This window comes from Rhopalosiphum padi, chromosome 2 (assembly GCF_020882245.1).
Source record: "Rhopalosiphum padi isolate XX-2018 chromosome 2, ASM2088224v1, whole genome shotgun sequence".
Taxonomy (NCBI): Eukaryota; Metazoa; Arthropoda; class Insecta; order Hemiptera; family Aphididae; genus Rhopalosiphum; species Rhopalosiphum padi.
The window spans coordinates 23429914-23447773 of record NC_083598.1 but is presented as its reverse complement, the minus strand read 5'-3'; the positions used below and the strand labels follow the sequence as shown (position 1 = coordinate 23447773).

At 31.9% G+C, this 17860-nt stretch overlaps 1 protein-coding gene across 1 annotated transcript; it reads right to left on the bottom strand.

Moving 5' to 3' along the window:
- Window positions 1–4826: 4826 nt before the first annotated feature.
- Window positions 4827–12577, bottom strand: LOC132920088 (CCAAT/enhancer-binding protein-like). Its single transcript, XM_060982159.1, has 2 exons — window positions 10717–12577; window positions 4827–7417 (listed from the first exon to the last, which is right to left on the bottom strand). Exon 1 carries the CDS (start codon window positions 11584–11586, stop codon window positions 10732–10734), a length of 855 nt encoding a protein of 284 aa, XP_060838142.1. The 5' UTR covers window positions 11587–12577; the 3' UTR covers window positions 4827–7417; window positions 10717–10731.
- Between the last annotated feature and the right edge of the window lie 5283 nt (window positions 12578–17860).

The following is a 17860-nucleotide window of genomic DNA, read 5'->3' as shown; positions in this document are numbered from 1 at the left end:
CTAAATTTTTATATTATTCATTTATCAACCAAATATTGTGTTATTAATATTTTATATAATGTCAGTTATTTTAGGTACTTCACCAGTTTGGTATTGTATTTAATTTTTTTATGTCGATTTGATTTTGCCATTATAGTATTAAATAATAATTATTTTGATAATATGTGGTTATTATAATATGTATTTTATATTATAAAGGTACACTATTATCTTGTGTGGCAATTTAGTTCAAATATCATTATTTTAATAAGCGTGTACAATACAAACGTGTATCTGTATGACTTATCAATAATCATATATATATATTATATCTGGACTTACATACTTTTTATTAAACAAATACTCGAGTATTATAATTTATTATTACTAATTATATATATATATATATACATATATACATCATACTGATTCTGATTATTAAATATTAAAAACTATAATAATTACAGTCATAAACAGGAAAGCATTTTGTTTAAAATTGTTTTCAGATTTAACTTTGTTTAGTCTTAACTACACTTTTAGAGATACTCACGCACATTATGTTTGAGATAACGTTTAATAGCTTCACTAATTACTAACACACAAAAAATATTAAATAATATAATATAAATTGGAACATTGTGGTATATTTTTATAACATTGAATGATAATTGAGATTTGGTAGGCAATATATTAATGTCAATAATTGTATACAAGAAAAAGAAAAACGTTTATTGTTTATATTGTTTATAACTCAAGCTTAATTCCCAAACACTACATGCTAGTATGCTACGTTATCGTGTAAATTGTTTATGCCCTACATAATTGCATCACAAGATCCGCGGGCATTTGCATTTATTCAGAATTCGATGGTATATTGACAATTGGCATACTGCAGTTGTCCCTTGTTGTTCAGATAAAATGAGGTTTAATCAGAGTAGTGTATAAAATAGTTTAAAAACAATAGGTAGGTATAGGGAAGTATATAACTATACATATAAGCCATTATTAGGTTTATATGATGCTTATTGGTTATGTTTACAATATGAGATTGTATGACACATGGCCATCTATAGATGGCCCAACGCCCAATAATAATTTAATAGGTTATTTGTTATCTCAAATTTAAATTTAAAATGTGCTTTTTAATAAAATTGAAATTTATAAAAAATGATACCTATAACCTATATGTATTATATACTTTGAATTGTTTACAATAAAAATGTGATATTCGAAAAGCGCATGGTTGCAGATAAATGTATTGCAAATTAGAGTCTATTTTGTATCGTTGTTTGACGTTGCATTAGTATACTGACAATTTTAACTTATGGAAATCGTTCGTAAGTCATGCAAAGTAGACTTATAATATAGCATTTTTTTTTACTATCAACAAAAGTTAGGCATAATTATGTAACTTGACGATATGATGTTTCTGCGGCAATGTATAATGTTTAATAAATAATAATACTAAAATACTATTTCATGCTATAATAATGTTTATAAATAAATTATTGTTTGAAGTTAATACTAATAAGACAATGCATCACATAAAAATATATATTAATATATTATGTTACATAATTATAGCCTATAGGTATGTGTCGTACTGACGTAAATACTTTGTGAAATTGATCTTTTCGTAAAAATTTGTCGAAACATTTTTTGATACTTCGTGAAATACTAAAATATTTCATTAAATGGTCACTCCAATTTGACATCGTGTAATCAAACGCATGATACAAAATCTTGCCGTACATAATGTGTCTCGTTCAATAGTGTAACATATGTTTTATATTGGATAGAGAGAGGGAGGCAGTGGAATAAATCTCTATATGTAAAAAAAATAGGCATTTTAAAATGTTTATAGAATGCCCTAAAGAGTTTTGAATGTATAAAAAAAATGGTTTTAGGTTAGACTCTATTCCCAAATCCACTGTTAACTATCATGCACATTTGAGAATATGATAACAACTTTATCATGACATAGTAACAAAATCCACCATATTGTTCTTACTGTGACTATATCTTCAAACTATCACTAACTATTGCGTTTTACTATCATCGTATGTAATCAAGTGATGTCGAGATCGACGATTAGATATAATATATTGTCTGTATTTTGTATATAATATATCTGCTACTATACGCATATACAATATTGTGGAGTACTTGTAGCGTGGTACACTTGTACTAAAGAATATCCATAATTTCAAATTTGCCACTGTGTATTATATTTATGAAATATGTGTTAAATCTGTAATATAATAATTACTTTTTTTTAGAATGGGCAATAATATTAAATTTTTAAGGTTTTTCTAAAAAACATTATTTCACCCCTTTGGAATTTACAATACATGCAGACTGCGTAGATGTCTTGTTTAAATTTGCTTGATAGTTCCAGAACTTATTCGACATCTTTACCAGAACAATTCAATTTTTTGTATTGAGGGTTTGTAGAAATAATTCTCCAACTTTTCGAAGAGAAAATTGTAATTATATAATTTTTTACACTATCATTATTATATCATTATATGATTTAAATTTATTTTATACTTTTCACGATTGTTTTAACAATGCTCTTACAGGATTTATTTTAAAAAAAAGCAACAGGGGGCAGACCCCACATCACCCGATCGTATACGCCCCTGACTGTGTCATATACTCATATTATAGTAAGTATGTGTATATTATATATATATATATAACTCGATACAACTACAGGAATATAACAATATATAGGTAGGTAAAATTTGTACCGTACAAATGATTTGCAGCAAATCCATCTTAATAAGCAATAAGTCCCGAATACATGCCTGTCTATACATTGCGTATATAAATAGTGTGTGCGTATAGTATATAATATAGTAATTAACATATGAAATTAACATGAAAATAGTATATTAATATTAAATTATTATTATATAACTACCTACTTCCGATTTATAAAGAAGTGACGGACAACGACGTTTCTCTACCTATATGTATTATTATTATTATTTATATGCGTAGGTACAAAATGTATATAATATACATATTATTATTATATATAGCTAATAGCCAATAGGTAGGTACCGTATAAATATGTATAATATAATGTATACTCACCGTCCTCTGCACTACGACACCAGCAGTGCACTATACGAACTCGGGCGCCTCCTCTGTAACAAGTAACAACACGCACATTTACTTTGCACCTTATCCATTACGTAAAACGTAGGTATATAATGGTAGGTGTCTGGTTATGTATGTATACACATAATATGTAAATAATAATAGCTCATGTTTACAATTTGTTTATTATTATTATTATTATTATGATGATTATGTTATAGAGCCTTATAGATAATGACAACTCGACGCAGTGTTGTATAATATCAATGTTTTCGTTGTAACTTATAAAGTTATAACACTCAAACGAGGAAAAACATTCGTCAAATATAATATGTGATAGAGATTAGCGATATATTTAGAGATTATTCATTTTTTCCGTTTGTTTCATTGATGATAATAATAACATATACTAGTACCTTATGGATGAATATTATATAATAATATTATTAATATCTATAATACCATTATTTGAAACGTATAATAATTCTTTTTTCCTTTAAAGTTATAATTGTAAATCGTCTTTACGTCAAATATTCGTGTAGGTATATTATATTATATACATAATAGTCTTATAGAAATAGCTCATTTGCCGCGTGTTAAATAATTTAATGTCAAACACAATTTTGTATCAAAATCATAATTACATAGTCACTTAGATACTTACGTACAGGTTAAAAGTGTAATTTCACAGAAGAAAGTCCTAGAAAATCAGATTTTAACGACAACATAAGCTTAAGACATATTATGGAAGTACTTACTACTTATATATCTATAAGTATACTTAGCTATATATAGTTTCTCGTCTTCTCGAGAACATAATTTTCATCAATCGCGATGCAACTGTACATATATTAATATATTAAGGAGTTTTGTTATTCATTATGGTAATCATTGTATTTGAAATTAAGAGCAATAACAATATAATAATAATATATTATTATAATTGTCGTATTACGGTAATGAGGAACTGAAAAATAATACACTTTAGTCTATAAGCCGTACTGGATGGAGAAGGTAAAAAGTACCAATTTAAAAAAAAAAATCAAATGACATTACTATAACGCAATATTATGTAAGAAATTATAAAACTATTTTTCATTTAGGGCTTTAGACAAAATCGAATTTTATTTTCTGGTTCAATTAACGAACCTGTTAAATTGGTATATAAACTATATAGATAGCTTATATGCATGTTAATTATTATTATGTCACGATTTGCGCTATGTCAATGTTCAAATTAAAAAAAAAAAGCTATTTGTAGAGTACTGAACATATTATATTATTATGGTATACGTGAATATTATATACGACTCTGAGCTATAAAACATTAATCGACTTTACGCTACATAACGCGTAATACGTAATATACCTACGATGTAGACTATTACGTTCTCGTGTGAAGTGGTTTAATAAATGATTTTTTTAAAAAAATTTTAACAATCGCAGTCGAGTTCTCGTCATTCCACATGATTTCCTCTGTCGAGTATTTGAACATTATTATTGCGTACTCGGGATACGTCACTTTCATACTGGGAGTAAAACAATCATGCATTGTATTTGTAGTTATGTATATAATAATAATAATAATTATTATTATTGTAATGGTTCCTACACACAAGTGCAGAAATGTTAAATAGGTATTATAAGGGTGAATATACATGTACATAATATAATATATACATATACTAAAACACAATTAAAATAATATATTTTAGGTAGGTGTCTACAAAACACATTAATAAAAGTTTTTTTTAAGTTTTTTTTATTAATCAATAACGAAAAAAATGTAAAACAAAGAGAAAAATATAATATTAAAACCATAACATAAATACATAATAATATTTTAAAAATATACTAACACTAAAACTGCAGAATATTTTATATGATATTATAATGTATGTAACCTATACAAATAAATTATGTTTAAATAATAAAAAATAAAAAATATGTATTACGCGGTACTATTTTAAATAGCTAAAAATATGATATCTTACAAGTTATAAAAATTTAATTTTAGACTAGAAAAAACTACTAAATAGGTAAAAAAAAATTATACTTTAAATTAAAATTAAAAAAAAAAACAAACAAAACGTACAAAATGTTTATTATTATACAACATATGTATAAAAAGGTATTTACAACAAATTTTAAACTCTGTTGAGCCAAAGGCAGTTTTTCGTAAATCTTATACAATATGTAACTTTTTATTAATAGTAAAAAAATCGATTAAAAAAATAGTATTTAGACGTAAAATATATATTTTTACGAAAGGCCGAAAAGAATAAAGAAAACGGTTAATATATAATATTAATTTAGTGTATATTAAAGTATTATATACGTATAGATAGATATATTTAAAATCTACTTTTACATAACGGGTAACATTATACCGATATAATAAATTAGGAATTTCGTTAGGTAACTATTTTTTTCCTTTCATTTATAATAAACGTTTTGGCATGGTGTGGTTCACATCTGGCTCTAGGACCTAGTATGCTATACACAGGTAACTCATTTGTTGTTCTTGGTTTATTTTTTCAGGTATGAAAATAACGATAATTATTATTAATTATATAGGCACTTTGACATCACAGTGTTTCACAATATTGAAAGAATTTATTAAAATATTATTGTAAAAAAAGAAGAAAAACACGAAAAAAGATTAAGAAAAAAAAACCTAACCAATTTTGGCAGTTATTATTATAACTTTTCAACCCAATATAATACATTTATTTATTTTTATTATTTATTTTACGGATCGGAGGAGTAGTACGTGACCAAGGAATACTCTAACGTGTTTCCGTCGCTCGAGGGTTTAAGGCAAAAAATGTATAACGACAAGATGTTTTCGACCGAACGTAATCGATACTCCGTTAAATACTTCCTCTGTTTGTACAGTGCAAAAATGATAATTAAAATATGCACATTCTGCGCTCGAACACTTGGCACCTACTCATAGTTAAGTACTAGGATTTCTGGGCGCGAACAAAATATTCTGCTCCGGTCGTAACGAACGCAGATCTAAATTCGTACTGAAAGTTACTCGTACACCCTGAACATGCGGGCGACGGACATTCGTACACAACGCACGTGGTAAATAATATGTATATTTTGTACAGATGTATTGGTGTCATCACCGAAAGTTTTACGTATACAAATAACAACCCAAACAGCATATTTTGGAAAACAAATAATAATTTAATGACAGTGTTGAAACATTTTAAAATTATTACCGTTTCCAAATGTTGCATGTCTTGGTGAGTCGAACATTTGTGTTTTTACATTTTGGTAGAAATGTCCGCCGATGATAACACTTCCGAATTACGATTTTGTTATACAATACAATCGTACAACACTTATAGACAATCTATAAACATATTATTATACATCTCCACTGACGTTGTTAATAGCAGCAAGAAACGGCGTAGGGACTATATAGTATATATATATATATATATATTAATGTATAAGTACGTATAACAGTAATAATATTATACATAATTTGGTCGATTCGTTCACTCCGATCCTCTCACGGTTATTTGTTTTTGTATAATAGTATGTACAAATAAAAAAAAAAAATAGGTAAGTAAAATAATTATTATAATAAGAGAAAATACAAGAAGACGAGCAATAATCTCCGAAACGATAGGTAATAAAAATTGAACACTCGTGGCGTATGCACATTTATACAAACCTAAAAGGAGGGGTAAATAATGCTGCGGCGTTTCAAAACAATAATAATATATTTGCATAGATTATAAAGGGGTTTTTGTACGAATAGAAAAATAAATAAATAGTTCATAATATAATAATATTCTGTCTTAGATATACATTCGTATAAAAATATAGGTACTCGATATCGAAAGGTTTCGGTAAGATTCGTAATATCTTTTTAAAGAAAGTATAATATGCTCTACATTTTTATACGTAAACAAAAATAATACCATACGTTATCATTACTACTGATATTATTATAAGATATTAGTTAAGTAGCTCAGCGTTTGAGCGCCGCCGCCAATATATTTTCATTTTGTATTTTAACGTATATATACTGATGTTCTGCAGTTGTACAGTATTATAGGATTATTACATTAATACATAATATATCATTTTATTTTTTTTGTGTGAAGTCTCGAAGAAACTTTTAAATAAATGATTTTTATGAACAATAACAATTATAACATTCTATTATTCTAACTAGTAATAATCTTAATAAAAATAATAATAATAATAAAAAAAAAAACAGGTCAGAAAATATTCCTGTTTAATACCAAAAAGTTTGAGAGGAGATGATATTGCATCGGGTTCATCGATGCCAATTTCTTGAAACCTGAAAATAAATCAAATAAGAACTTTAATTATCGAATATCGTCGCAGGCATTGTTCAATATGTATTGATATATTAACATGTCGATCAAAATAAGTAAAACCATACAATGAACGCGATCGAAAATCGAAAGCCTCGTCGTAACATAATCGCACGGTCACAAAATACAACATCATCAGCAGTGAATCGAAATCGTCACGTCTGATCAAGGGGGGGAGGTCGTCGCGCGAGAAACGTTCGTACCGCTCACACGTACACGTGCAAAGGGAAAAAACGCTCAACAAGTCGTCGTGCAGGAACGACCGTATAAATACTATAATAATATCACTTCGTCAGTTTACGCACGCACATTTCCTACACAATATGTTATATTATTACTCGTTTTATGTGTATTTACGCTCGCAGTGTTCTCTTACGTGTTCTATTATTATATTATTCGGAAGCGGTGAAATATAAATGTTATCCCGGTTTCCATTGATGAATCGGGGTGGTATCGGACGACGAAACTGCTCTTGTGTGTGCTTTTACGATTTTTAATATGCGAATAAGCTGCAGCGGTCGCGCCCCTGCAACACCACTGGGGTGGTTAGTGGCGGTGGTGGTGGCCAGTGTGTGGGAAAATATTCAAAGATTGATAACCTGCCCTCGAGGGGTGCGAGTTTATAACACACACACATTCGCGCGTGCGCGCACACAAATACCCACACTGCACCGCAAACATATACGCACACAGAAACTCGCGAGCGGTCTAGGGGGTCCATGGGAATTTCGGACGTAAAAAACAAAACATGAAAAAAAAAAACAAGGGGCTACGACACAAAAGTGTAAATGATTATGCATGCGCAAACACAATATATATATATACATCATTATATAATATAATAGTAACAGGTTAAGGTGTACACAAAGAAATCGCTCAACTAGGTCGGTAGGTAGGATATGGCTAGTACTTATATATACTATTATAATGCCTATATACATTATATAATAATAGTACCGCACTGTACAATTGTATTATTATTATTATTATTATTCTGATGATGGGTGATGGTGGAGAGGGGGCGGACTAACCTAGCTAGGGAGGTGGGCGATCTCGAACACCTGATTTAATATTATAATATATTTTAATATAATAATTATTTCGAGAAACGTTTAATACTATATGCTTCTAATAATGCTTCAATCGTTTAAAAATGACCCGAACGACAATGATTCCCTCTGTACGCATAACCGTTATGGCTTTTGTCGCCGGACACTACGTATAAAATATTATTATTATTATTAGGATGTATAGGTATATGCGAGTGTTATACAACATCATATTATTTTATTACATCGATATTGCCGTGTAATAATAATAATAATAATAATAATAATATGACGTAGTATTGTAGACGGATGAATATTATTATAATTTATCGTTTTGTCTGACCAGTGGCAACGCGGTGGTGGAAACCCGGCGAATTTTCGAGTGTGCCTATACATTATATTTGTGTTTCGCAACGCGCGCTGGGAACAGCGTTATTTTGTACTATTATCATTATTATTATTATTATTATTATTATCATTATGTAATGCGACAACGCCGTTTTCCATCTCGCGCGCACATAATATATAATAATAATATACACTCGACCCAGAAACCCACACGCACGCCGCAGAGTGAAAACAATGTGTGTATACGTGCGGCGGTGGTCATTTCTACGATATAATAATAATAATAATAATAATTTATATCATTATAACATTATGTATTATAATATAATATATGCGTGTGCGAGGTGTAGGCAGGTACGTGTATATTATTGTATTGTGTTGGCCCGGGAGATCGACCAAGTAATTAATTTATAAACCGTTACGCGATATTATTATTATTTACATTATTATTGTGTCGTGTAATACGCGGTGCTTTAAGAATACGCGACGGTCAAAGGTCGGCAATTGTCAGAACGGTAGTTGTGTACTACAGCACTGTGGTGTTGCGGTTGTTGTAATATTGTATATAGTAATACCGAACATATTGTCCGATACAAGCGCCTAGTGATTTTTCGCGATCGGTATTACCAGTTTACCACCACCGATGACGGAGGCGGCGCCAAGCCTCCGGTACCCCAATGCATTGTAATAATGATATGCGCATATTGTTTTTATGATAATCGTTATTGCCGGCGATTTATGGATATTTGCGCCGGTGGGTTTTTTTTTCGTCAAACGCGCTTCCGGATCCTGTCGCGGGGCAAACCACCACTTTCCCCCCGTGAAATGGGTATAGACCGCGGTTTAAATTTTGTACGGCTATCGTCGGATTCGTCAAGTGCAGGCCGGTTTCGTTTAATATTTAAAAAAAAAAACAATTATTGTTGATTTTAGTTTATGGCCAGAGTTATAGGTCAAGGCAGGTCTTGACGTAACTCATTACTGAATCGATGATACGAGTGTTATATTATATTCACTCAATGTTTGCTGATAACGCGTGCTGTAGTCGATAATATGCACTGTATACCCATATATACCGCGTTTAGAGTGATCGCCATGTATATACACCTGTACGCGTGGTAATTTTTCCGGAAAATTTTCATCAATTTACTATCTTTCATCGATACACATTTTCACACGGCTATACGGGCCTGTGTGAGTGACGATGCGTCACTGTTTTAATTTACAAGTACGTATACGTTGTATATACCTATTACAGTTGCATTCATCAGTGCTGTCGTCACGGAAATGATCGTTGAACTCGCCAGTTTTAAGAGAGAAAAATTTGAGCCTTTGCAGTTTAACGAAAATGATTTGCCGATGTTTCCGAGTTGACCTACTCCCGAGTTCGAACGCAGGAAACGAACGCGCAATCGTTGCGTGCGCCCGCGCCTAACCGTGAAAATCAGTCGAGTGTTATATCGTGTTACGTGCAACTGTGTAATTATACACGCGTCACCATTTTTTGCACCAGCAAAATATCGGCCTCGGGCCATAATTCTTAATTTCTTATGATCGCATGTTATATATTATTATAATTAACTACTATATAATTTATGTTATTGGCAGATCACTGGTGGGAAACGTCTTGTGGAATGTATTATAACACACAAACTGCAGAAACGCGCGCCACCAGAATTTGGCCGACCATCATATCCTGGAAAGTCATTAGGGTAGGATTACGGGGTGAGTGTTGTGCGTGAGGTGTGAAAGGGGTGCGGAACGAGTCACGTGTTTAAATTACTAATTTAATTTACTGTGATCGACGACGATAACATAACAATCATTATTATACTTTAATACCTAATAATAACAATAATATTTACCATGCGTGTGATGGTTCACTGCAAGTGTGGATAGGCGTCGAAATGTTTGTTGAGCTCCCGGTGGAGGTGTTCGGGCAGGACGCCCACGTTGGTGAATAGCGACCTGAGCACGTTGAGTTCCTCGCTGAGCAGCTCTATCCTCTTCTGCAGCCGCTCGTTCTCTTTGACCAACAGTTTGACCTTCTCCTCGGTCTCGCGACTGCGGATCTTTGCCTTTTCCCGGCTCTTGCGGACCGCTATGTTGTTCCGTTCGCGCCTTCTCTTGTACTCGTCCGTGTTCTTGTCCACCGACTTGTTGCTGCCGGAACTCGACTTCCGGTGGTGGTTGTGGTGATGGGCCTTGAGATGCGAGCTACTGCCGTTGCTGGACACGGGAGACGTCTGGAACGCACCCCCCTGGCCGTTGCTAAGGTACTGTTGTTGTTGCTGCTGCTGCTGTTGCTGCTGTTGCTGTTGCTGCTGGTTCCGGAACTCGACGGACTCCGGAGGTTCCTCCTTGATGGGACCGCCCGCGGAAGCCGGCGTGCTCTCGTAGTGCACCGGCTGCGGCATGTACGCGAGCGTGGTGCGCGAGTTGAAACCGTTCTGGTTGACGCCGTTCCGGCCGCCGCCGGTGCCGTTGGGCAACTTGACCTGGCCCTGTTGCAGGATCTCCGTGAACAGCCCTTCGCTGAACTGGCTGTCGTCGATGAGGTTCTGCAGGTCGAGCGATATCTCGGGCGTGGACAGTTCCGATATGTCGTACCTGTTCTTGAGCTGCCCGAGCTGTGCTTTCTTGGCGGCCATCGCCAGTTCCTGTTGGCTGAGCTGGTGATGCGGCTGATGTGCGTGCGGCTGCGGTGCCGTGTCGTACATTTGCGGCGAGTTCATAGTGTACCGCGCGTGTTGGGTAACGGTGTGCGGCGGTGTGTAGGCGTATTACGTCTCTGTACACGCGTGTGCGCGGGACGATACGTACCGGTGCGGTGCAACGATGCAGACGCACGAACGAAACCGGAGCGCGTGCTGAGCGGCGTGCACTGTGCGGCGCTCCAAACGCGTAACACTGTCGCGGAAATTCGGTGTCGACGAGAACGACTCGGTATGGTCGTCGATCTACCTCTCTACACTTACTTCGGCGGTGTACGGCGGCTCTCGTGTCACCGGTAGAACGATGCGTTTACGACGGTCGAATGACAGACGGAGACGGCGATGGCTGCAGCGGACAACGGCGTGACCATCGTGTTCATCGTGTGCGCGAACTTTGATGTGCCGTACCCATACGCGCGTGTATTATTCGTGCACTTATGATGATGATATTATCAAGTCCTATAAACGAACGGCACCACCACTCGGACGACAGACAATAATAGTATGTAATAAAATATATTTTTACGCGACACGCGGTAGAGAAAATGCGAATTATTTTCTATAAATGTATATTCTTAATTTTTTAGATTTTCACAAAGACGTGTGGTGTGAAAAAACAAAACGCTCGGTAAATACCTCGTGAAGACGCGAGACGCACAGATTTAAAACAATATATTCCAACAATATAATATAATGATAATATTAATAATAACTGCTGTATAATAATATTATTATATTACAGCGCGTACGCGAAAAATAATAATTGTATTACTGTTGATGCGTACGCGAAATAATATTATTATCGAATGATATGGAAAAACGGAACGGATCGGCCGACGACTGTACAATATCACGAGAGCGTGTTCGCACCTACCAGACGCGTGTTCAGCGTGCGACTACCCCGGCGCAGATTCGGCACCAGTTGCACGGAGTAAAGCATAAGTGTAGTAGTAGTAGTAGTAGTAGTAGTAGTAGTAGTTGTTGTTGTGGTGGTGTAGTAGTATTGGTTGTTGTAGTAGTACGACGGCGACGCGATCGCGGCGTTGGCATACGCGCCGATTGAATAGCCGCCGCTGCCGCGCTATCGCCGCCTCCTCCTCCTCCTCCTCCTATTTCTCCTCGTAGGCGATGCTCGAATTCCCCATCCCCCTCACCGCCGCGCCGACGATGCCAAATCGCTATGCCCACCCCTTCTCTTCCCCGTCGTGTCCGCCGATCGCGTACGACGACGTCCTCGTCGATCGCTCTCTCTGTCTCGCTGTTCTCGCTCACTCTCTCGTGTACACAACAACAACAACAACAACAACAATGATAATAATCGTATTATTTTTATTTTTACGTTTCGTCTTTCCTCACGAATTCTCTCCACTTTTTATTTCGTTTTCGTCTCATTACATATTATTATTATTATTATTATTATTATACTCGCCATTGTCGCAGTTATATCATAATAATAACAATATAACAAATTATTATGCCATTACGACGGTCTGTATATCGTATAGTGTGTATAGCCACCGGTGGCCTCTTGCACGTCGCGGTGTACTCGATCGCGTATACATATTATTATTATTATTTACAACGGTCTTATCGTCGTCGGCGGTTACAATATTATTACTGAATAATAATATTATAATAATTTATCGTCATGTATATTGTGTTGGCCAGTGGTTTTTTTCTTTCACTCGTTTGTTTTTTAGCGTTTAATAATCCATTCAAGTTTACGAACGTGGTCGCGCACGTGCGGCGGGTGTTGCGGAGATAAAAAAAAATAATAAACGAATTCGTTAAATAAAGAGCGGACGACGATTTTCACACGCGTTCGTGTGAGCGGGTGAGCGTAGTTGTCGTCTAACGGAAAATCGAGCACGTGGTAGTTTTCGTTTTTGCGAACGCTTATTGTATCGGCGCCGTCGTGACATCTACGCCGGTTTCCTCGGGCCCTTCGGGTGGAATCGGCGAAGTTTTATAATATTATCGCTCACTCGTTATAATTAATAATTATATTATATAAAAATGCAATAACACAACTTACCGATGATCACATAGTATCACTATTGCTATTATTAGCATTATTATATAATTATTATGATATGTTTTAAGTTTTAACCTAAATAATGTGTGTGTTTGAATACTGTAAACGACATTTGTAATTTTAACTTTTACAAACATTAAACTTGACAAAATATAAAAACCCAATAAAGGTACATAATGACGCAACAAGTAACAATTGTACACTCATTAATATACATTAACGCTAACATTTTATTTATTTTTTATCTCGGGCTTAGTTAAGACATTAGATAATCAAAAAAATAATAAAAACCATGATAATTTTCTTAAAATCATAAATTAAAAATATAAGTAAGAACAGTATAACAACTAAAAAATTATGAAATTAGTATAGAGTCAATAGTCGCAGAAATAAAAACAGTTCTACTCTCGGAGTAGAGGTTTAACGTTTAACACGTACCTACTACCTATATACCTATATATACATGCATAAATACATCAATGTACTTAGTTTCTAGTCCCGAATGTGATTAACAATAAATATTAGCATCGACGAAATGTATACTGAAATAAAATATAACTATATCACACTAAATTATTATATATCGGTGTCTGATAATTATCGATTTTTCATAACAATTTTCTATGTCTATACTAAAATTAAAATCAAATCAACAATCTTTATTATTCTTTACCTATACCTATCTAATTATAAATCGACGAAGGGCTAGAGATTTAAGATCTGCAGTGCGCCTCAAGTCCTTAGCTGCTGCGCGCTGCTCTATAATACAGATACAACCATTTACGTGTATAGTGTGTATACACATGAAAAACACGGATGTTTAAAAATGTTGATTGCGCGTAAATAAATATATGTCACTATATATACGATAAACGAATATCATATAATACATAATGCGAGATTATTATTTATAATATGTGCTCTTCATGATAATATTATTTAAAAGTAGCGTTTAGGCGTATAGGAGCTTATCTGCTTATCTTTTACAATGAATTTAATGCGCAAAAAATAATAATGATTAATTTATTAATTACTACAGAAAAATGTACACATACCACTACAAAAATTAATAAATTAATAATATCCCCTAACTTATCTTTCAATCACTAAGACCAGAAGAGATAAATTTATATAAATAATTTATCGTATACTAACAACAAATACATACGTATCATATTATTGTACAATATATAATTAAAAATTGTCGGTCAATTAGGTAGATGTTGAGCCTTATTCTATTGAAAAAAATAAAGTAATAATTTTTATAAACTACGTTTCACACTCAAATTCTAATATACAAATCTTCAATTTAATAAAATATTACCTATTCACTTATTGCAATGAAATTATGAAAAAATCAGTTATAAATTTATAATATCGGTACCTAAACCAAAATATGGAAAAAAACATTCAAATTTTTCAAAAAATTTTATTTTATTTTAAAAATAATTTAACTAGGTATATCAAAGGATTTAATTTTATGTCAAAAAAAATACACGAACTTTCAATTTGCAGCAATTATGGGTACGAATAAAATTCCATAAAATAAATTACCTATTATCTATTTATAATCTACACTGGCTAGTGAGTAGTGACTATTGTGACTTTATATTACTTAATTACTTATTAGTTATTACCTACCTATACAAATTGCAATTTAGATATTTGAATAAACATCAAAATAAAATAAGACACTTCATTTGTAATTGGAAATTTGAAATTTGTATTTAAATGTGATCTATACAGACTACAAGTGTTAAGTAATTTAAATACGCTGTTGATGATTTAAATGTTAAGTACGATATATATTGTATAGTAACAACATGCAATAAGAAAGATAATTATAATAAGCAGTATAAGCACTGTTGGGGTGGAGACGAAGCGAACCACGTGCCAACACGAGATAAATTATGACTAGGAGTTCCTTCAACCCCTTCGAATAATAAAAAAAAAAAAAACCAAGACCCCAATTATTATTCTATTATAATAATATTTCTCCGCGTACCTACTTTCCAACAAGATCTCTACCGTCGTCACAAAGACTTTTTACGTCCATTTTGCTAGGGGTGGCTGTCGTAGGCATATCGGCTTTATGTGTACACGTTTCGTAATCGTTCATAACAATTGGCTACAACTATATATACCACTATGGTAAATTACGAAACTCCACACGCTATTACTTATTAGTAAGCAAATATATTATACTATATTATCCCCAAAAACGTGAGCAAGCCGAGCAAGGATCACGATTCAAATAGGTACCAAGACAGTTATATAGTAAAAAAAAACATCACGGACAGCATAACGCATAAGTAATTAATTTCATTTCTTAAAATTATTATAATACTTATTAACTATGTACATTTCTTAATTAAATTTTATTTATTAGATAGGTACCAATTTTATTATCAACTTGAAAACCATTTTTATTTTATCTAACCTTGAGATCTTCTCTGCTTTTCTTAATCTTATGTTAATTATTAAGTACTTTGAATTATCTCGTAGCCATTTATAAGCATATTATATTTCTATCTATTAAAACAATACATAACATATAAAATATTTAATGTATTTTTGCGTTTTTGTAATTAGGCAGCTTGTTATATTTGCCTACGTATTGTCTCGCATTTTTTTTTCTAAACTTCCTTCAATAATTTTGTATGTTGAATGTTTATTATCTAAAGTTTTTGTGCCTTCTATAGATAATAGATACAGTCATAAATAGATAATAAATAATAAATATTATTTTATTAATTAGAATTATTACCTACTTGAAGGTTATTAAAAGTCTAATCTGTTAAAGAATCTATAGCTTATTTAGCCTATAGAGTTTAAGCTATATGCCTATAGATAAATCATTTAAGTATATTATAATAATAATATAATATTTTGTTAGTTTTAAATAAATCATTGTTCTAACTATTAAAACTATTAAACTATTAAATTTTTTTTTTTTAGAGAGACATCTATATCGCATGTGTTGTCTTCATTTTAATAACGCATAACATCCAATTCTACGTGTTGAAGAATTTTGCTGTTAAAAAGTCTACGTTGGACCCTGGTTAATATTCATACCTTTAAACGCAATAAATAATAATAACACTATAATAGTAATTTTATTCTAATACGAAATAATAAATACAACGGAGTAAATGCATTCTTCAGAGTGTAAAATACTAAAATATACCTACTATGTTATTTGTATTAATAAAACTGAGACAACACATATGAGTAAGAGTGGTAACATCAACTAAAATGTGAGATCATTATTTGTGTTTGTACGTATGTTCTTTATGACACTTGCAGTTTTAAGTGGATTTTTGACTATGTTAAATACTGCAATTTAAAAATTGATCATAATAAGCTTAAAAATTAAAATATTGTACTAAACCGACATACAAACATAATGGATATTATTTTTACCTCTTAAGTTTTATATAACAGGATAGTTCACTCTAACAATATAAAATTGATTCTGCTTAACTCAAATTTTGTATATAAGATGCAGACAAAACATGCAGTTATAGAACATCTCAAATGATGAGAAAATTTTTTTTTTTCATTTTAAAAATGTCTGGATACATCTAGTAAAAATAAAAACTTAAAATATAATATTAAAAACATAAAATAATTTGATATGTTTATTGTTTAATGGTTTAATGTTATAATCAACTATAACTGTTGATTCTGTTTTTATAGCAAAAATCAGATACAATTTTTATTAGTTGTAATCGGTATTGTCTGTAGGTAAATAATATAATAAATACTCAAAGAATGTTATGATTTCACAATTAAAACAACATTACTAATTAAGATAATAAATAAAATACAAAAATATGAAAAAGAATAATTCTTTTAAATATAATTTTAATTTAAATAACTATTTCAGATTACTCTTGTGTAGTAATAAAAATGTAAATCAATAATCATTTTTAACTCGAAACCAAAACATGTACTTACATGACACTACAAATTAATAAAATTAAATAAATTACAAATGTAATTCAATATAGGTAAACAGCCATCATATTAGATAAAAAGGTTATTCATTATAACATGTAAATATATAATTTATTACGAAATTTAACATATTTGATTGACATTGCATATTGTATTATTATTTATTCATTTTGACCTTATGCTTACACAAACACCTACAATATTGTTTAGAGATATCACTATTTTATCAGATTTTACTTAAGTAACAATAAAAGTTGCGTTATAGTTTATAAATTATAAAACTTTAATAAAAAATATAAT